General features: G+C 40.6%; 1 protein-coding gene across 2 annotated transcripts in view; it reads left to right on the top strand.

Annotated features, from left to right (window-relative positions):
• Dtnbp1 (dystrobrevin binding protein 1) overlaps nt 1-22,816 on the top strand; it is a 164,733-nt gene that overhangs the window by 85,221 nt on the left and 56,696 nt on the right. For both annotated transcript variants that reach the window (XM_045136485.1, XM_045136486.1), the window contains exon 7: nt 12,557-12,579. In XM_045136485.1, coding sequence (XP_044992420.1) covers nt 12,557-12,579 — 23 coding nt within the window. The remainder of the gene's footprint in view (nt 1-12,556; nt 12,580-22,816) is intronic.

Raw genomic sequence — 22,816 nt, forward strand, 5'->3', positions numbered from 1 at the left:
CAAGTAGCCAAGATGTCTGCTTTTGTCTACCACACCACTGGCACACTTAGTGCCTAGTTGGCAATGTTTGTTGGGAGCTGTGCTGCTTGGAACATGACATCCAAGTAAGAAGACCATTGAGAGAACAACTCCTTTAGTGTCATCTTTAGTAAAACAGGCCCTGGCAAGCATGTACCCAGGGCATGTGCTGCAGTGGAGTCTACCGCAGGAGTTCATCACTGGCTAGGAGAATGCTGCCAGTCACTATACCCATGGGCACCGCAGCATGCAGAGATCATTAACCTTATCTTGCACTGAATTAACAAGCTGACCAGTACTCAGGTCATCAGAACTTCTTGGTTTCTATAGCTGTAATGTGAGGGAACTGGCTCTGGATTCACCGCCTTGCTGATGGCACGTCTGTTTACCCATCTCTCCAGGTTTCTCCTGCTGTAGTTGAGTCTTACAACTTCATCCTTAACATGCACACCCACCCTGAAGCATTCTTGACTGTATTTTTATGGTAGATAATGAGGCCATCTGTGACATCTGCCATACACACCTCAGTGTTGAGAAGACACCTACACTAAGTGCCTTATTAACCACATTGTGTCTTCTAGCACCACTTCTCAGATTTGATCGATCCCCCAATGTTGATCTGACAGAATTTCAGTCCAACCTGGTTGTTTCTCCCTATCCCTGCATCCACTTCTCTCTGGCCACATATGGCCTTGCCATTTCTTCTGAGAACGTTTACCAGCTTTCTATAGCAGAGATTACCAGTACCTGCTTTGAGCCAGCCAGCCAGGTGATGAAATGTGATCCTAGCCATGGTCTGTACACAGCCTACTGCCTGTTGTGCCATGGTGATGTGGTTCCTAAAGATGTTAGTATCACCATTGCCCCCATTAACACCAACTACAGGATTCAGTTTGTAGACTGCTGTCCTACTGGCTTTAAAGTTGGCATTAACTACCAGTCTCTTACTGTGGCACCTGATAGAGATCTTGCCAAGGTACAATGAGCTGTATACCTACTAAGCATCTCTACAGTCCTTTCTGAGGCCTGGGCTCACCTAGACCACAAGTTTATCTGATGTATGCCAAACATCCCTTTATGCACTGGTACATAGGTGAGGGCATAGAGGAAGGAGTTTCCTAAGGCCCGTAAGGGAATGACTGCCCTGTATGTAGATTAGGAGGAAGATGTCGGTATCAATTGTGTGGAAGGAAAATATGAAAAGAAGAGAAATACTAATTATCTGTTCCTCTTAGCTCTTTAGTATTTCATACTCCCAGACTTTCGGGTTCAGCATCAGCTGACAGGCATCAAAGTTTTCTGACTAAATTAACTTCCTTCTCTGATCATCTGTCTGTGTCATGTGGACCTGTAAGGTTTTTAATGATGTATGTCTCAAAATAGAAGCTTAAAGAAAAACAGCTTTCGCCACTGGTTTTTTTTCTACTTTTTTTTTTTTTAAGTCTTACTACATATTTGAGGCAGGTCTCAAACTCTTGATTCTCTTGCTTCAGCCTCTCAAATGGCTGGGATGTCTCATCATGGCTGGTAGCCCTTTACTACATGCAATTAAAAGCAAATAGGTATGCAAAGAAAAAAAAAAAAAGAAACCCAAGCCAGGCGTGGTGGCATATGCCTTTAATACCAGCACTTGGGAGGCAGAGGTGGGAAGATCACCATGAGTTTGAGGCCACCTGAAACTACATAGTTAATTCCAGACCAGAGTGAGACTCTACCTCGAAAGAAAGAAAGAAAGAAAGAAAGAAAGAAAGAAAGAAAGAAAGAAACCCAGTTTTAACAGAAAGGACCCAGTTCTGGTTTGGTTCAGTGTACCCTCTTTTTGAGCACTGGGGTGAAACCAAGGGCCTAGTACATAACTGAGCTGCACACCAGTCCTACGCTCCCGTATTTTACTGTTGGTGCTCAGCTTTCAGAGAAAAAGTAATTCACTTAGCCAGTTTGCTCTCACATAGCATTCCTTTCACAAGATTCTAGACAATTCCTTTCATAAGCCATCTACAACTCTGTTTATGTACTTTTTATACTTTCCTTATTTAAAGCAGTCATTCTACTTTAGGACAAAAATTATAATTTTTTCCTTAACAAAAACACATTTTTCATATCTTATACTTTCAGTTACCAAAACCACATCTTTCCTCACATATAGAATTGTGGTGTTACTTCAGTTTTGCTTTGTTTGCTGTGCTGGGGAGCCAACCCAGTACTTCGTGCGTGCTAGGCAAATGCTATTCCGCTGAGTTATACCTTTGGTCCTTAGTTCTGTGTGTTAGTAAGATATTTTTAAACTTTCAGTAGCCTTCTAGTGAAAAACAAAGAGGTAATCATAAAGCAGTATTTATTTATTTGTCTATTTATTTAGACATGAAAGAGAATTCTCCCATAGTCCTCCCAGCCATCTTTATATGAGCCTCAGTTTTCATGACAGTCATCTTTCTAGACAGCTGTATACTTGTGGGCCATTTGATAGTATTTTTCCAGCAGAGGTCAGGAAACCTCTTTGCTTCCAAAGCATTTTATTTTTATTTATTTATTTATTTATTTTTTTGGGAGAAACAGACAGAGAAGGAGGCAGAGGCAGAGAGAAACAGTGGACACGCCAGGGCCTCCAGCCTCTGCAAACAAACTCCAGATGTGTGCGCCCCCTTGTGCATCTGGCTAACATGGGTTCTGGGGAATCAAGCCTTAAACCCTGGTCCTTAGGTTTCACAGGCAAGCGCCTAACCACTCAGCCATTTCTCCAGCCCCAAAGCATTTTTTAAAATTTACTTTAATCAATTTATTTATTTGAGGGAGAAGGAGAGAGAGGGAGAATGAGAATGGGCACACCAGGGCCATCAACCAGTACAAACAAAGTCCAGATGCATGTGCCACCTTGTGCTTATATGGGTCCTGGAGAATCAAATCTGGGTCCTTTGGCTTTATAGGCAAGTGCCTTAACTGCTGAGCCATCTCTCCAGCCCTCCAAAGCATTTTGATTTATGAATCAACACCCTCCCCCAAACTAGCACCTGTCAGTGTAAATGTGGCCAGGCTGGTTTGTAGAGAAAATGCAGATACAGGTAAGAGCATGATGGCCTGCCTTCGTGATAAGACTTCATGATAGATGCTATGTTGGCTGATGTGTCTTGGGTATTAGTGTGCATGTTTGTATGTGTTTGGGCACATGTGTGTATGTCAGGTGTCTCCATCATCGTTTTCTACTTTAGTCTTTGTGACAGTGTCTTGCTGAACCTGAAGCTTACTGATTTTACTAGACTAATTAGCCATTTTAGCCCCAGGGATTTTCTTTCCTCTCCTCCCCAGAAACCAGGGTTACAGACATGCACCACCGCACTTGGCACTTTACTCATGTACTAGGGATCCAAACTCAGGTCCTCACATTTGCCTGGTAAGCAGTTTGACCACTGAGCCATTACCCCAGGCTATGCAATTGGCTGTTTTTAATGAGCCCATGATGTGGGACTGTATCCAGCATAGAAACATCTTACTTGATCTCTAGCATAAGGTCTATCCACAAGAAAGATCAAAATAGGATTTTGTGAGGGATTGGCCCACAAGTCATGATCATGAGTGACAAACTCTGAGTATACCGTTGTACAGTTATGGGGTTCACCTTGATCAGGTCAAAGATACAAAGTGGCAGGACTGAAAATGTTACAGCATTTCAGAAGAAGGTTGGAAAGCAAAAGCAAAAGGATTTCATAGAAGGTTAATTTGCTCACAAAAGGAAGTTGGTAAACTCAGAATTGAGAACACTAAACTGCATACATCATTAAGAAGTTTGACCAGTTTTTCTGTTAGCATTGTAAAAGTTTTGGGTTGGGGACATTGGATTAAGAATGTTGAACCAGTAGAAAGTCCTCTGCAGTCCAAAAGACTGAAAACCACTTAGAATCTGGGGGAACCTGTACCTACAGTGTATCAGAGTTTGAAGCCTCTAGGAAATAGAGAATAACTATCCTATTAATAACTCTGAGTTCCTGCTCAGATCTTCACCCTCATCCTCTGGGTTTTTGTACAAGTAAAGCTGGGGTACACAGGAGATAATCTGACCTAGTAAGCCTCTGTTTTTGGTACCAAACCTTGTAGGGCCTTGGATTTGAGTGGATATTGACAAAATTGGGAAAGAGGCTATGTGAAATCTATTTGAATCCCAAGGAGCTCCTCAATTGTTAGTCTATAATGTAGCCCATAAGCCTTCAGTTAAACAGAGGAACATTGAATGCAAAATGCATAAAAGATGAAGCTCAAGTAGGTCGGGACACTCTAGAGTAGCTTAAGAAGATAGTCTTTCTCCAGTAAGTTTGTAAGGGTTGTGTCACATAGGAATAATGAGTTGTGGTTTTTTTTGTTTTTTTTTCCAGAAAAAAGTGCCTGGCGTCACTTCCATAGGCTAGCCAAGCACAAGGACACTAATTTGGAAGTTTTTTGTTTCTTAGCTTTTTGCAAAGTTCCTCTGGAAATGTTCTGCTGTAGTGACTGATTCAGCCAGTCTTGTATTTTCTTCTCATCATTTGTCACTCTTTCCTTTTTAATTTTTTTAAATGTGTGTGTGTGTGTGTGTGTATGTATGTATGCATATGAGCGAGAGAGGTGGGGTGAGAGGGAGAGAATGGGTGTACAAGGGCCTCTAGCCATTGCAGACAAACTCCAGACACATGGGCACCTCGTACATTTGGCTTATGTGAGTTCTGGGGAATCAGATCTGGGTATTTGGCTTTGCAGGCTTTAACCACTAAGCCATCTCTCCAACCTTCCATTTTTTGTTTTTGACAAGACCTCATACCGTAGCCCAGCCTGGCCTTGAACTTGCAGCATTCCTTCTGTTTCTAACACTCCCGGTGGCTGGGATTATAGACGTGAGCCCAGCTATCTTTTTATGAGTCTCCTTGTTTTGGGAGGAAGCACTTGTACAAAGGGGGCAGCTATAGCTGATCAAGTTGTTTTGTCAATATTGTAGAATCCAAAATGCCTTACAGTGCTATAAACAGATATTGATAGACTATTCTGGTGAGAGTTTGACAATGCTAAATGCACAGAGAATTGTGGTCTTTGAAAGCTTGGCTTATGAACTTTCAAAGGGAAAGAGAGAACCTTGTTAGAATTGGGCTAGTGGTATAAAGGCTGGCTGTGTTCTTCTGCCCATGCCCAAATAATGGACTGGGGCTGGAGAGATGGCTTAGCAGTTAAGGCGCTTGCCTGTGAAGTTTGAATCTCCAGGTCCCATGTAGCCAGACATACAGTGATGCAAAGTGCACAATGTCACATATGCACACAAGGGGGTGCACGTGTCTGGAGTTCATTTGCAGTGGCTGAAGGCCCTGGTGCACCCATTCTCTTCCTTTCCCTCTCTCTCAAAAAAAAAAAAAAAAAAAAAAAAAGATAAAAGACAGTGGACTGGTATGTTTGTCAGAAGGTGTCAAACAAAAAGATGGGAAAGCTACTGACACAGATTGGTTTTAGGTTCCTGAAATTGAAATTGTTAGATTGATTACCACCATTAAGTGTGGGCCAAGTGCTTTGCATTGGAGTAATGGAAAAGATGTTTAATGGTGAAGTCTACCCTTGGAAGGTTCAAATGAGTAAGAATACAAATCCTTTTGCAAGGAGGTGGTTTAAAGGAGTAATTCCCGAGAAATAATTTGCTCTTCAAGGTCAAGATTTATTTCTTCCTGGATTTACAAATTTGGCTATGCCACTTAACTTGGTAATGGTTTTGGAAGCATGAAAAATACAAGGAAGTGAAATACAACATGGTTTTTGTTTTTTGGGAATGGCCCCTACGTAGGGTGAAACAGAGTTGAAATCTCTTTGTGAAATCCCAGTAAGGCCATTGTCGGAGCCATGAGATGTAACATCTGAAATGGTTGTGGGAATCGTTGTGTGGAGACCCAGTTATATGAAGATGAACCTGTTTCAGTCGCTGCTGAGATGTGACAGTAGGAAGCAGGGTTGAAATTTCCTGTGTGGAGTCTTAGTAAGGCTATTGTATGGAGCTATGAAGATGAACCATCGTTTGTAGTGTAGCTCTGAAGACTAGGACTGTGGAGTGGCTGCCAGCTGGAGGGTTAAAATAGAATCCAAACACTTTTGTCACTGGTTATAGATGTTGAACTGAACTTCAGATGTTTGACGTTTACCTGTTATTATTTGCATTGGTTCAGTCTCTCCTTGTTATGTGTTTTTACAATAGAAATGTTTACTCTATGCTATTACTATGTGTTTGGTAGTAATAACTTGTGTTTTGATCATATGGGACTCACAGTAAAGACAGCCTTAAATCTCAGATGAGTCTTTTCAAAGGTGTTAAAGTTGGTAAAGACTAGCTCCCTTCAAAGTTAGTCTGAATGCACTTTGCATTGTGAGATAATCATCAATCTGTGGAGCCCAGGGACAGAATTTGGTAGTTTGAATGTGAGTATAATGTATGTCTCCCCATAGCCTGAGGTATTTTTGTTTGTTTCTTTGCTGTTTTTCTTTGTTTGTTTGTTTGGTTGGTTTTGGTTTTTTGAAGTAGGGTCTTGCTTTGATCCAGGCTGACCTGCAATTCACTATGTAGTCTCAGGGTGGCCTTGAACTCATGGTGATCCTCCTACCTCTGCCATCATGTGCTAGGATTAAAGGCATGAGCCACCATGCCTGGCTGCCTGGGGTATATTTATTTATTTGAGAGAGAGAGAGAAAGAGGCAGATAGAGAGTAGAAGAGAATGGGCATGCCAGGGACTCTAGCCACTGCAGACGAACTTGTAAGGTTCAAGAGTTACCAAGGACCACGGAGACCACTCTGAGGCAAAGATGGAAGTTTTTATTCAGGGGGAAAAGCACAAGCTGCCCAGACTGACTCTCAAGAGTGGAGCAGTCAGCTTGGGGTTACAGATAGTGGCTTTATGGGCTCTTCAGTTAGGGGAAGGTGAGGAAGGGAAGGAATTATTTTGTTGGGGCAGTAAATCTCTGTTCTTTACATTAGCCATAGAGTGAGACCAGAAGTGACCTGGTGAGAGATAGGGGGCAGTAAATCTAGACTTGGAGCCTTGTTAGGGAGGGGAGGGATAATGGCTGGACAATTTCTTGAAGAATATGGATGTTTCACTTTGCCCTCCTGCTATAACTCCATTTTGTCCTGACCTAACATTCCAGCCTTTTGTTAATATTAAGAGATGGAGGTTCATGCTGACTATAAGGGTGATGAGCTGTTATGGGAGAGGAAGTTGATGGATCTCTCTTCAGGGAAGGTGATGAGGAGGCCATGGTGCCTGGAGATGGCAGAGTGGTGAGATCAAGCAGCACCAGTGTAGCATGTTGTTATGACTTGGTCCTGAGTGCAGCAGAGACTTCTCTCGTAATCAGGGCCGTCGCTGGCAGATACCTGTTATAGAGAAGGTGAGGGAGATGGGCTCTGTGCACCCTGTGAGAAAACAGAAGGGAGAATGAAGGAACTTGTTACTCTTGTCAAAATGCCAGGTGTAAAGGGAGGATGAGTATTCAGAGGTGAGAGATAGAGGGCTTGGGGCAAGAGAGAGAAGGCAGAGGGGCATTTTAGGATCAGGGTAAGAGTAAGGGCTAAGGAAGGAGGGGGTCCAAGGAATAGTTTTGAATCTGGCTAAGGCAAGTGGGAGTAGCTGGGGTCAGGGTAGGTGAAGTTAATCAGGGACAGGCAGAGGCAGAAGAGGTGAGTTAATGTTAGAGTTTAGTATTGTGAATCGGCACCAGACAGGGGAGCCTATTAGTCTGACTCATTGTTTATATTGTGTGTGTGTATAATAAATAAATAATATATATATATATATATATATGTGTGTGTGTGTATGTTTGTATATGTGTGTGTATATATCTATATCTATACATACATACATACATACATACATACATACATACATACATACATACATATATATGTTTTCAAGGTAGGGTCTTACACTGGTCCAGGCTGACCTCAAATTAACTATGTAGTCTCAAGGTGGCCTTGAACTCATGGTGCTGCTCCTATCTCTGCCTCCCTAGTGTTGGTATTAAAGGCATGTGCCACCATGCCTGGCTGTAATTATATTTTTCTCATTGGGTGATTAAGACCACGTAGGCTGTCAGAATTAACTGTATACTCTGGAAGTCAATAATGGCTCTATAGGAGAGACTTTCAGGGACTTGTGAGGAGTTCTATGACTCTCATTGTTGTTATCTGCTAGGATAGGTTAAGGCCATGCTGACCAGGTAGCCCTCCCTCTCTTGGGAAGCCTAGAGGACTGATTTGCCTCCGATGTGATTCTCCTGTTGCAGATACGCTGATTTGGAATTCATTTCTGGGTCTCCACATCCTCTCTGATCAACAAGATAGGTGACTTACCAGAGGTTAGAAGTTTAAGTGTCCCATTATCTCTGTGGCCTTTTGACCTGGGAGTAGGAACCAAAATATTGGTTATTTTTTTAACTCCAATGTTTCCAGTTGATTTTGGCTTCTACATATGGTTATTACTCACTCCGAGAGACTGTTTGTATCTGACTAGCAAAACAGATTAGTATCTGATTAGCAAAGTAGATCTGTTTAGAGAATGACACAATAGTTTAAACATCATTCTGATTAATATTTAAGTTTAGTTGTCAGGTGACAGTGTAAGCTATATCTGGGACATAGAAAGCCTATACATTCTATCTTTTAAGTATCTGTCAGTTATAAGCATAGGCAGAACATTTTAGTAGCCTGAAAAACAATATTTTATCAATAACTATGGCAGTTGATTTAATTTAGAAATTGTGTGTTAGGAAAAGACAAGACAGTTTAAAAACTTAGCATCTGTGTTTGAAACAACTTGGATTAGTCTGTATATTAATGCAAGTACCAATTGCCCCCAAACTAGAAGTAGAACAGCAATTTAGATTATTTTTAAGGCAGGAAACATGTATCAATATCTCTATAGTTAATGAACTTAAGATATCGGAAATGAGACAATTAAATGAAACTTTGATAGAGACTTATTATACATAGCTCAAGAATAAAATGAAACTTGGTCATTGTTGAGTTAAGCAAGCCTAAATCTAACATTAATTTAGAGACAATATGACAAACACAAAGCAATTTTTTACCATCGAACAATTTTAAGACTTAACTAAAGAAATATTTATGACTGTTACATGAAGCTTAGACAAACTATATTAACATTGTATACAGTGGATTTTTATAAGACATGGGGAACTTTTTCAGTTTTTCTAAGAACAAAATCACAGTAAATTACTTTTTATAAGACTTAGATCATAACTTCAGTGGTAATCATCTAGCAAAATCAGCTTGAATAAGACAAGAACTATCTTAAAATTATAGAGTTTTAGTCAGGCATGGTAATGTATGCTTATTGATAGTGAAACATCATGTATGGACTTTGTATAAACCAAATTACAATATTCTGATATCTGGAAAAGTCTGATAATAACAAAAGGTAGAGTTTATATATTTAAAACACATGAGGCTACAGAGAGTAAACTATGAACAAAAAGATCGGCTGACAGCATTTAAAATAAACAAATCTATATTGGGTCCGGTCAGGGAAAAGGAGGTCTGGCCACCCAAAAGGGCAATCAGAAGCCTTCCTATCTGAGTCAGGCACCACATGTAAAGCTCAGGAGTGACCAAGGACCTTGGAGACCACTCTGAGGCAAAGATGGAAGTTTTTATTCAGGGGGAAAAGAACAGGCTGTCAGGACTGACTCTCAAGAGTGGAGCAGTCAGCTATAGTGGGCTTTATGGGTTTTTCAGTTGGGGAAGGTAAAGAGGGAATGAATTTCTTTGTTGGGGCAGTAAATCTCTGTTCTTTACATTAGCCATAGAGTGAGACCAGAAGTGACCTGATGAGAGATAAGGGGATAGTAAATCTAGACTTGGAGCCTTGTTAGGCAGGGGAAGGATAATGGCTGGGCAATTTCTTGAGGAATGTGGATGATTCACTTCGCCCTCCTGCTATAACTCCATTTTTGCCTGACCTAACAGACACAAGTGCCCCCTTGTGCATCTGGCTTACGTGGTTCCTGGGGAATCAAACCAGGGTCCATAGGCTTTGCAGGCAAACGCCTTAACCATTAAGCTATTTCCCCAGCCCCTGCCTGAGGTATTTTTGATGAAGCTTGCACTTTGAGTCTTAGCAGCCTGCTGGAAGAGGTGTCACTGCCCAGCCTTAAGGTGTGTCCAGAGCAGCTTGAGCTCTGGCTGTTTGTGTCTGCTAGCTGCTATAGATCTGTGGAAATGAGCCAGCTGCTTCTGCCCTGCTGGAACTTCCTCTGGGTTTTGTAAGTCTAAAATAAAACCTTTCTTCCCATAAGCTGCTTCTGGTTGGGTGTTTCTCCAGCAATGAGAAAATTAGTGCAATACACAAGAACTGGGAAAAGATCAGACCCTGGTAAATGGAGGAGTCTGTTTTTGCATGGTATCTTTGGTCTCTCAGAGAGGAGAAGGAAACACCACAGGGTTTCATCGTACAGTGCTTTCCTGGGGTACCCTGTTGCACAGACATTTTCATGAGCTTGCTAGTGGCCTCAGATCAACTAGCCTGCTCTGAGCTAGCTATCTTCTCACAGGAGTTTAATTTGTTGGTGAACCCTCTGATTCACCAACTGAATATCCAGTTTGTACTCTTAGTCAGGTTATGCTTTTGTTGTTGAGATCTCTCTGCCCATGGTTTTTCTTACTTCAGTGCATAAGAAGAAATTCCTACAACTTCCAAAACACAGAGTTCACACCTTCTGCAGTAGTAACTACTGTTGGATCCATCCACTGTGAGCTGAAGCTCTAACTACTGACTTATCAGTGACCAAGAACTCCCAGGCTGAGTGCCCCTCATAGAACAAACTGGCTCTTAGTTCCCCAGTCTAGACAGATTAGGGCTTATATTGCCAGAGAGATCAGAGCTTCAGACCAGGGAGGAGCATAAGACTCCCAGAACTGTGAGGAAGCAGAGAACTCCAAAAAGGAAATGAGTGATAACTCTCCTCTGTTCCTCAAGGGGCTCTGGGCCACAGGTATCTCCTTCAGATCCGCCCTCCCGGGATTTTCTTACCATGCGTTTTGCCTTTGTCATATGATTGGAGTTATAAAGTTGAATTTAGGCATTTCTATTTAAGATCTTAAGAATAAAGTTAGCTATTTGCTGAAGGGAACAACTGCAGTTTTTAAAAGCTAGAATTGAGGGGGAAAAGAACTCACCACAAAAAAAGCTGGACATGTTGCCGCTTGACTTTTATCCTAGCACTTGGGAGGCAAAGGTAGGAGGATTGCCATGAGCTTGAGGCTACCCTGTGACTACATAGTGAATTTCAGGTCAGTCTGGGCTAGAGCAAGACCCTACCTTGGGGAAAACAAAAACAAAATTAAAAAAAAAAAAAAAAAAAAAAAAACAACCTAGAATTGAATATTCTTTCATAGTTGTGAACCATGATGCTGGAGAATTATAATAAAAAGTGGGGATTTTTAGTAAAAGAGGAGTGGAGTGACCATCTGATGTAGGAACTTCCACTTGAGCTGCTGTGAGAACATTATCTGCTGAGCCCTTCATCAGGCCGCTTGCCAGTCCTGCTGACAGCTGTTAATTGTAGTAAACTGTTTTAGAACCAGAGCAGTATTGTAATTAGGAGGGTGGGGTACTGCGTTGAGAATATCTCCAGATTTCTAATAAAACCTAGTGTGCAGATAAGAGATAAATTTCTCAGACTTTGGGATAACAAGCCTTTACAAAAGAAACTTACCTCTTAAATTTTTTGTTAGTACTAATACAGAAAAATAACCACGTATAATAGTACAATTATAAGAGAAAGCTTGAACACAACTTGCTTTAACTTTTTTGTCACAGAATATCTAATTTATGATCCATCATGTGCTATGCATTTCCCCAGGAAGTTGCATTTCAGCATCCTTAATTAATACTGACAAAACAAGAAGATGCCTGGAGGTGTGGCCCTGTCGATCCATTGCTTTGCGCTTTCTTCTTCCTCTTTCTTTTTCTACTAAAGGGGAAATGAGTACTCCTGTTCTGGGTAGTGTTTAATTAAAAATCCTATGAAACTGTCTCTTATCAATTGGGAAATTATAAGCACTCTTAACATTTGATTATTATGTCTGTAGATGGTTCATAATTGGCACTACAGTATCCTCTGTGTTTTTATAAATAGTAGTTAGTTAATTAGTGAGAGAGGCAGAGAGAGAGGGAATGGGTGCACCAGGGCCTCCAGCCACTGCAAATGAACTCCAGGTGCATGTGGCACCTTGTGCATCTGGCTTTTGTGGGTACTGGGAAATCAAACTGGGGTCCTTAGGCTTTGAAGGCAAACACCTTAACCACTGAGCCTTATCTCCAGCCTCTTATAAGCTTTTGAATTTCAGTACATTTTTTGAGACCATATCAAAAATTACTGGATATCACTGCATAATTCTGAGTGCATTAATATGTGAGCATCCTGAACTACCACTCTGGGCATTGGAAGGACATACACATTATAATAGCACAGCTTCCAGTGGGAAGAGATTATTTCAGATTTTCATCTTTTTATTTTTTCTTACAGGAAGGAACTTGAAGTCTTCAAAGGTAATTGTGTGTTTAATTCTTCACTTGAAAGTAGTTGAGAATTAAGTGATGTCAAATGTTCTATCTTGGTGATAAAGGAACTCATTCCCTTGCCTTTAAATCAGTTTACATTAAAATGTAGAAGTCTCTGCCAGGCATGGTGGCGCACACCTTTAATCCCAGCACTCAGGAGGCAGAGGCAGGAGGATTGCTGTGAGTTTGAGGCCACCCTGAGACTCCGTAGTGAATTCCAGGTCAGCTTGGGCTAGTGTGGGACTCCACCTCAAAAAAAAAAAAAAAAAAAAAAGTTGAAGTCTCTTAATACTGTTTGTGTAGCTTTATTTGATCACAAGTAGATTTGATATTCTCTTGTAATTAAAACATACATACCAAGTGAGTAGTGTTTTCAGAAGATACAGTGTTAACTCTGAGGTTGTTGAATCTTTTTTGTTGTTTTTTTGTGTGTGTGTTTTTGTTTGTTTGTTTTTGCAGTAGGGTCTCACTCTAGCCCAGACTGACCTGGGATTCATTATGTATTCTCAGGGTGGCCTTGAACGCACAATGATCCTCCTACCTCTTCCTTCCCAGTACTGGCTTATAAGAAGGTTCTTTTTTCCCCCCATTGTTTCAGAAGATTTTGGTTTCTGCTATGCAAAGAGCGGGTCACCAAAAAGGGGGATGGTAAGGGAGATCAGGATTTGTGGAAGCTGTGTCTTCTCTCAGTCGCATGATGCTGATGGTCAACTGGTGGCTTGGTTTCTGTCACTGTAAATTAAAGGTGGATGAAATAGGAGATTTGGAAAGCCACCTTGGTGTTACCATTAGTTTTAGAGACCTGTTTTGAAGAAGGGACACTGGAGAATAACTCTCAGTCATGTTGCCCCATACTGGTCATGGAGAAGCACTAGTTAAAAGAGGGTCAGGTGTAGTGGCGCACACCTTTAATCCCAGCGCTCGGGAGGCAGAGGTAGGAGGATCACCATGAGTTTGAGGCCATCTTGAGACTATATAGTGCATTCTAGGTCAGTTTGGGCTAGAGCGAGACCCTACCTGGAGGGGGGCCAGGAGTGTAAGAGAGAAGCTCTTCTAACTTATCCCCCCCCCCCCAATTATTCATTAGTAATTACATAGGGATTGCTATTCTGGGAGAGACTTATTTCAAGGACCAGAAGACTTTAAATGACTTACTAAATCACCTTTGATTTGTTTTATGCTATAAACTAGCATTGACCGTAAGATTTACTGAAGATTGAAGATTTTAGTTAGAATTGTCTGTCTGATCTGTTTAGATGTTTTAGAAAAAATGACTGATCCTCAAGACAAAAGGCGTAAACCTTCTTCCTACTTGACTGTAATTGAACAGCAGGCTTGTTTTGTCTAGATCTCTACTTGACCCATGGCAGCTATAATAGTAAATGAGAAAGCTCCTGGCCCATTGAAAGTAAGGTCACTGATCATGCACTACTCATGGTTCTCATTGTTCTTTGTTAATTTGTGAACCACTGCTCATGGACATTATTTTTCATTGGTGGTTTAAAATAAGCTTTGAAATCTTTATAACATGCTGGTTTTCCTCTCAGTTCTTTTGGTACTAGTTTAGCATTTCTTATGTAATGCTAAGAGATGTGGAAAAACAATCAAGTTAATACTAAAAGACAGGCAGGATCACATTATATAAAGTGTCAGCATTGCTTTCATCTCAGTGTGAAACATTCTTTTTTTAGTATAACAGTATTCACAAAGACTAAGCAGTTTATAGAAGGTTAGGTAGTGTTGCACATTGCTTGGTAAAATCAATTAGGTTTAAATATCTTGTTTATACATAAGTCCCTAATTATGTACAACATGTAACAGCATATCAGATCCACCCACAGGGCAATTTAAGCTCATGAATTTTAGCAAACCCTAAATCGAGTATTGCATCATATTTAGTGTTTTGTATTGGCGCTTATTAACATTGTACTGGATGCTGTGGTACATACCCATACTCCTAGTACATAGGAGGCTGAGGTGAGAGGATCATTTGAGCCCAGGAGTATAGTATAGGACCAACTTGGGGGAATTAGTTTCTTTTTGAATACTTTGTTAATATTTCAAAATCATAAGTAGTCTATAACAAAACCAGATTTTCCAAAGAATTAATGGAGAAAAAAAAAGATTTGCCAAGCGCAGTGGCGCACGCCTTTAATCCCAGCACTTGGGGGGCAGAGGTAGGAGGATCACTATGAGTTCAAGGCCACCCTGAGACTGCATACTGAATTTCAGGTCAGCCTGAGCTAGAGTGAGACCCTACCTTAAAAAAAAAAAAAAAAAAAAAAAGATGATTTAAAAATCCATTTAAATAGTATAGGGGTTTCCTAGGTTGTCTTTGTTTTTCCTTTAAAAAAAAAAAAAAACTATTTCCATGTGCATGAGCGCACCAGGGTCTTCTTTTACCACTGCTAACAAGTGGCTTTCTGACTTTTTATGGGTGGCTGAGGAATTTACCTGGGCCAATAGGCTTTGCAGGCCAAGGCCTTTAGCCTTTGAGCATATCTTCAGCCCCTATGTTTCTGTTTTCAATGCAGGAGAAGGGTTAGCTTTCTCCAGTTGCCTTATTCAACTTTGATTTAGAAGCCCTTTTTTATAGTAGGGGGAAGTTGGTTTGGGTAACAGAAACCGTCAAAATCAGCAATACCATGCTTCTCATCCTCTGTACTCCACTGACCATAGTGAACTAAGCTCGCCTGTCACTTGTGCTGCATGAGACAAATGTCTATAGTAGTATGAAAGCCAGTTGTTTTAACATTGAGTAGGAATATTTCTACATTTCCTAATTATTGCATTCCTTTAAACTTTATATTGACAATCACTTAAATTACTAGACAATAGGAAAAAGTCAGTAGGAGTTTTGTGGGTAGGGTGGGATCCATTACTGAGGACTGGATGGGCATGCTAGAAAAATAATATACTAACCTGGCATGGTTAATCACATGGTTAATCATAGCATTCAGGAGGCTGAGGTAGGAGGGTGACTGAGTTTGAGGCCAGCATGGAGCTACAGAGTGAATTCCAAGTCAGCCTGAGCTACAGGGAGACCCTGCTTGTTTAGAAAGAAACAAAAGGAAAAGGAAAGAAAAGAGAAAGAAAAACAATTGACTACTTAGCTATACTCTTCTTATTTATTTTAAAAATAGCCACTAGCCGGGCGTGGTGGCGCACGCCTTTAATCCCAGCACTCAGCACTCGGGAGGCAGAGGTAGGAGGATCACTGTGAGTTCAAGGCCACCCTGAGACTACATAGTGAATTCCAGGTCAGCCAGAACTAGTGTGAGACCCTACCTCAAAAAACCAAAAAGAAAAGACAAAAAAAAAAAAAATAGCCACTAAAGGCTTAGTGGTTAAGGCATTTGCCTGCAAAGCCAAAGAACCTAGGTTCAATTCCCCAGGACCCACGTAAGCCAGATGCACAAGGGCCACATACATCTGGAGTTTGTTTGCAGTAGCTAAGGTTCCTGAGGTACACATTCTCTCTCTCTCACCTATCTACCTGTTTCTCTCTCTCTACCTGCCTGTCTCTCTCTCTCTCAAATAAATAAAAATAAAATATTTAAAAAAAATGAAACAGCCACTAAGTCTCTGATTTTCCTCTCATCTTTGAGTACTTGGAATTGCAAGTTGGTACTGCCACTCCTAACAAAAGTTGGATCAAGCCAGGTGTAGTGGCACACTCCTTTAATCCCAGCACTCAGGAGCCTGATGTAGGAGAATGGCTGTGAGTTCAAGTCTAGCCTGAAACTACATAGTGAATTCCATGTTAGCGTGGGCTAGAGTGAGACCCTACCTGAAAAACAAAACAACAACAACAAAAAAGTTGGATCTTAAAAGTACTATTTTATTGGGGAAGGAATCTCACTACTGTGCTCACATGAATTAATACTATTTTGTTTTGTTTTGTTTTTAAGGGGTTTGGGGTTTGAGGTAGGATTTTGCTCTAGCTCAGGCTGGCCTGAAATTCACTCTGTATTCTCAGGGTGGCCTCGAACTCACGGTGATCCTCATTCCTCAGCCTCCCAAGTTCTGGGATTAAAGGTGTGCACCACCACACCCAGCTTAATAGTTTTTTAAAAAAATATTCTGGGCTAGAGAGATGGCTCAGCAGTTGAGGCACTTGCCTATAAAGCCTGGCAACCTGGGTTGGATTTCTCCAGTTCCCATGTAAAGCCAAATACACAAAGTGTTGCATGCATCTGGAGTTCATTTGCAGCAGCTGGAGGCCCTGGTGTGCCTATTCTCTCTATCTTTATCTCTTCTGTCTCTGCTTACCCTACCTCAAAAAAACAAAAACAAACAAACAAATAAATAAAAATATTTTATTTGGGCTGGAGAAATGGCTTAGTGGTTAAGGTACTTAACTGCAAAGCTTAATGACATGGGTTTCATTCCCCAGTACCCAGTTAAAGCCAGATGCACAAAGTGGTGCATGTATCTAGAGTTCATTTGCAGTGGATAGAGGCCCTGGGACACTCATTGTGTCTCTCTCCTTCTCTCTCTCTCTCTCTCTCTCTGTGTAAAAATATATTAAAAATATTTTTATTATTTTTTTTAAATTTTTATTAGCATTTTCCATGATTATAAAAAAAAATCCCGGGCTAGAGAGATGGCTTAGCGGTTAAGCGCTTGCCTGTGAAGCCTAAGGACCCCGGTTCGAGGCTTGGTTCCCCAGGTCCCACGTTAGCCAGATGCACAAGGGGTCGCACGCGTCTGGAGTTCATTTGCAGAGACTGGAAGCCCTGGCATGCCCATTCTCTCTCCCTCTATCTGTCTTTCTCTCTGTGTCTGTCGCTCTCAAATAAATAAATAAATAATTTTAAAAAAACATTAAAAAAAAATCCCATGGTAATTCCCTCCCTCCCCACCCCCCACACTTTCCCCTTTGAAATTCCATTTAAAAATATTTTTAAAAATACTTTTATTACTTATTTGCAAGCAGAAAGAAAGAGGGTGAGGGAGGAAGGGAGGGAAAGAATGGGCATGTGAGGGTCTGTTGCTACTGCAGATGAATTTCAGACTCATGAGCTACTTTGTGCATGAAGAACTGAAACTGGATCATCAGGCTTTGCAAACAAGTGCCTTTATCTGCTGAGCCATCTCTCCTGCCTTAAAATACTTTTTTTTTTTTTTTTTTTGAGGTAGGGTCTCACTCTAGCCCAGGCTGACCTGGAATTCACTATGGAGTCTCAGGGTGGCTTCCAACTCATGGCAACTTTCCTACCTGTGCCTCCTGAGTGCTGGGATTAAAGGAATGCGCCACCATGCCAGGCAACTTTTTTTTTTTTTTTTTTTTTTTGGTTTTTCAAGGTAGGGTCTCACTCTAGCCCAGGCTGGTTAAGATGGTGGCTTAGGAACCACACCAAAGCAGCCTAGGGGAGAAAAAGCCAAAGAGTACCTAGCAAAATACACACTTATACCAAAAAGTGAGATGTGTAAGAAGTTAAAACGGCAGCAGAGAAGTAGGAGAGGTCCAGAACCCACACAGGCAGGCCTAAGTGGCTCCAGCAGTGGTGGCTCCGGCTCCGGCATTGGCAGTGCCGGCTCCATCAGCAGCAGATACAGCAGCGGTGGTGCCAGGTCTGTGGGGCCACAGCTGCCAGGCTCACCTTGCCCCACAGGAAAAGCCAGTGCCCAGCTCCAGAAAACAGAACAGTGGTCCAGTGATCCAGCCATCCTACTTGAACCCACAGGGCACCAAAGAGAGGGACACAAGCAGAGTGCAGTATAACTGAGACCAAAATCATCCAAAAAGGGTCTCACTTGGTCACAAGCTGATTTGAAACCCTCAACAGACCAGAAATCTTAACCTCTTTGTTGATAGACAATCTGGTTGTTATAATACCTACTCTTGGATAAATACTTGCTGCTATTTTTCATTGAATGTGTACATTGTTTAGTTAAATTTTAGAATCTATCTGTAATTTGTTCCACTCAGCCTACTTGAATACTCTAATAGCAGGCAAACCTAACCCCTAGGAACACCTCTGTAGCTCCTCTGAGAGTTTTAAGAGCCACAATCCAAGCATTAACTTAATCCAAGATGCAAAAATATATACATTATAACACAAGAAACACTAAAAATCAAGACAATATAAATCCACCAAAAAGTATTAATGCATCAGAGATGACCTCCAGTGAGAACGAGTTGGAGGAAATGGCCTGAGAAAGATTTCAAAAGAATGATTATAAATATGTTCAAAGAAGTCAAAGAAGAAATCAAAGGAATCAAAGAGAAAACCAAAGGAATCAAAGAAGACACAGGACACCAATTTAATGAAATAAAGAAGTCAATACAAGACATAAATAAGGAAATAGAAATAATAAAGAAAAACCAGTCACAATTACTAGCAATGAAGAACACAGTTAATGAAATAAAAAACTGTAGAAAATCTCACCAGTAGAATGAATGAAGGAGAAGACAGAATATCTAAGCTAGAAGACCAGGTAGTAGATATAATACAGTCCAACAAAGAGAAAGACAAACTTATAGAAAAGTATAAGTGGGAATTTCAAGATATTCGGGACACTATGAAAAGATCAAACCTAAGAATTCAGGGCATAGTAGAAGGAGAAGAATTTCACTCCAAGGACATAGTAGGCGTCTTCAACAAAATCATAGAAGAAAACTTCCCCCAAATTGGGAAAGAGGTGCCAATGCAGATACGAAGCCAGCATTACCCTGATACCAAAACCAGGCAAAGATAGAACAAGAAAAGAAAATTACAGACCAATCTCCCTCATGAACATAGATGCAAAAATTCTCAACAAAATATTGGCAAACAGAATACAAGAATATATCAGAAAGATCATTCACCCGGACCAAGTAGGCTTTATACCGGAGATGCAGGGATGGTTCAACATATGCAAATCAATTAATGTAATACATTGTATAAATGGACTGAAGGACAAAAATCATGTGGTGGCACATGCCTTTAATCCCAGCACTCGGGAGGCAGAGGTAGGAGGATTGCCGTGAGTTCGAGGCCACCCTGAGACTCCATAGTGAATTCCAGGTCAGTCTGGGCTAGAGTGAGACCCTACCTCAAAAACAAACAAACAAGAAAAATCACATGATCATCTCATTAGATGCAGAAAAAGCATTTGACAAAGTCCCACATCCCTTCATGATAAAAGTCCTACAGAGACTAGGAATACAAGGATCATATCTCAGTATAATAAAGACTATTTATGAGAAGCCTACAGCCAACATATTACTAAATGGGGAAAAACTGGAAAAAAAAAAACTGGGGAAAAAGTAAAATCAGGAATAAGACAAGGGTGTCTACTGTCCCCACTTTTATTTAATATAGTACTGGAAGTCTTAGCCATAGCAATAAGGCAAGAAACACACATAAAAGGGGTACAAATTGGAAAGGAAGAGATCACGTTGTCATTATTTACAGATGACATGATTCTATATATAAAGGACCCTAAAGACTCTACCAGCAAACTGTTAGAGCTGATAAACACCTATAGCCACTTAGCAGGATACAAAATAAATACACAGAAATCAGTAGCATTTCTATATGCTAACAACAAACACACAGAGGATGAAATCAGAGAATCACTCCCATTCACAATTGCATCAAAGAAAATAAAGTACCTTGGAATAAACCTAACCAAGGAAATAAAGGATCTCTACAATGAAAACTATAAAACACTCATGCGAGAGATTGCAGCGGACACTAGGAAATGGAAAAACATCCCTTGTTCCTAGATCGGAAGAATCAATATTGTGAAAATGGCAATCTTACCAAAAGCAATCTACACATTTAATGCAATCCCCATCAAAATTCCAACAGCATTCTTCATGGAAATAGAAAAAAAAAATCCAAAAATTCATTTGGAATCACAAAAAAACTCGAATATCTAAAATAAGACTGAGCAACAAAACTGAGGCTGGTGGTATCACTATACCTGATTTTAACCTATACTACAGAGCCACAGTAACAAAAACAGCATGGTACTGGCACAAAAGCAGACACATAGATCAATGGAACAGAATAGAGGATCCCGATGCAAGTCCAGTTAGCTATAGCCACCTTAAATTTGATTAAAATGCCAGAAATACTCATTGGAGAAAAGACAGCCTCTTCAGCAAAGGGTGCTGGGAAAACTGGGTATTTATCTGTTGAAAGATGAAAATAGATTTTTCTCTCACTCCATGCACAAGAATTAAGCCCAAATGGATTAAAGACCTTAACATCAGACCTGAAACTCTGCAACTGCTAGAGGAAAAAGTAGGGGAAACCTTTCAACATATTGGTCTTGGCAAAGACTTTCTGAATATAACCCCACTGCTCAGGCAGTGAAGCCACAGATTGACTGCTAGGACCTCATGAAATTACAAAGATTTTGTACAGCAAAGGACACTTTGAATAAAGCAAAGAGTCAACCTACAGAATGGGAAAATATCTTTGTCAGCTATACATCTTATAGAGGATTAATATCTAGGATATACAAAGAACTCAAAAAATTAATAAGAAATCAAACAAGCCAATTAAAAAATGGGATGGAACTAAATAGAGAGTTCTCAAAAGAAGAAATACGAATGGCGTATAAGCATCTAAAAAAATGTTCTACATCCCTAGTCATCAGGTAAATTCAGATTAAAACTACATTGAGATTCTATCTCACTCCTATCAGATTGGTTACCATCTTGAAAACAAATGACCATAAATGCTGGTGAGGATGTGGAAAAAGAGGAACACTTCTACACTGTTGGTGGGAATGCAATCTGGTCTAGCCATTGTGGAAATCAGTGTGGAGGTTCTTAAAACAGCTAAAAATTGATGTACCATATGACCCAGCTATAGCACTCCTAGGCTATAGGACTCATCTCATTTTCTTAGAAGTATATGCTCTACCATGTTTATTGCTGCTCAATTCACAATAGCTGGGAAATGGATCCAGCCTAGATGTCCCTCAACTGATGAATGGATAATGAAGATATGGCACATTTATACAATGGAGTTCTACTCAACAGTAAAGAAAAATGAAGTTATGAAATTTGTAGGAAAATGGATGGATCTGGAAAGGATTATACTAAGTGAAGTAACCCAGGCCCCAAAAGCCAAATATCGCATGTTCTCTCTCATATGTGGATCCTAGGTACAGATGACTGGGCTTCTGTGTGAGAAGGAAAAAATTCAGTAGCAGAGGCCAGTAAGCTAAACAGATATAGAAAGGGAAGAGAATTGAAGGGAGCAAATCAATAAATGTAATACATTATATAAATGGACTATCACAGTGAAATGTGTTCATGAGAAAATGTGAAATGAGTCAACTAGGGCCAGCCTGTTACAATTTGATCTTTTTTTTTTTTTTTCATTTTCACTTTTTCTCCCCTAGGCTGCTTTGGCATGGTTTCTATACCGCCATTTTAACTGGATGTCATATCTGATCATTTTTAAGGCTTTGCTCCTAAAACAAGCTATTTGCCAGGCATGGTGCCACATACCTTTTATCCTAGCACTTGGGAGGCCAAGATAGGAGGATGGCTATAAATTTGAGGCCAGCCTGAGGCTACATAGTGAAATTCCAGGTTAACTCTGGCTAGAGCAAGATCCTATCACGAGAAACAAAACAAAAAGCTACTGAGGGAGATAGGACCATAATGGACAGAGGAATAAGAGGAAGACCATAATAACTTAATGACAGTGAAGCCCAGAGAAGAGAAAGTTTAGAGAAGTGGTTATGTTGACAGACACTTCCCAAGTGTCTAAAGATCCCTTTAGACTTCACAATGCACAGGTAAATTGGTGACCTGCAAGAGTTGTTTGGAAAGGCAAAATCTAGATTGTAAATCAGAAGGGAGTTAAGAAATAAAAGTGACATGAACTATTCCTCTTTTTTTTTTTTTTTTTTTTTTCCTGAGGTAGGGTCTTGCTCTAGCCCAGGCTGACCTGGAATTCACTATGTAGTCTCAGGGTAGCCTTGAACTCACAGTGATCTTGCTACCTCTGCCTCCCAAATGCTGGGATTAAAGGCCCACGCCACCACACCTGGCCTACATGAACTATTCTTTGTGAATGAAAAGAAATAAATGTAACTTGAGCTAGGATCAGGGTCAAGGTCAGGGGAGAAGGTGAAATTTAAGATACTAAAGGAATGGATCAAATCCTAGAGAACATGTAAAGAATGGTGTCTAGATAAATCCGTTTTGGAGAGGATCTATGCACACATCTCTTCCCCTGAGACCTTATTTGTCTCCTGGTTTTTTTGG

The sequence above is a fragment of the Jaculus jaculus genome, chromosome 17, assembly GCF_020740685.1.
Source record: "Jaculus jaculus isolate mJacJac1 chromosome 17, mJacJac1.mat.Y.cur, whole genome shotgun sequence".
NCBI classification, from domain to species: Eukaryota; Metazoa; Chordata; class Mammalia; order Rodentia; family Dipodidae; genus Jaculus; species Jaculus jaculus.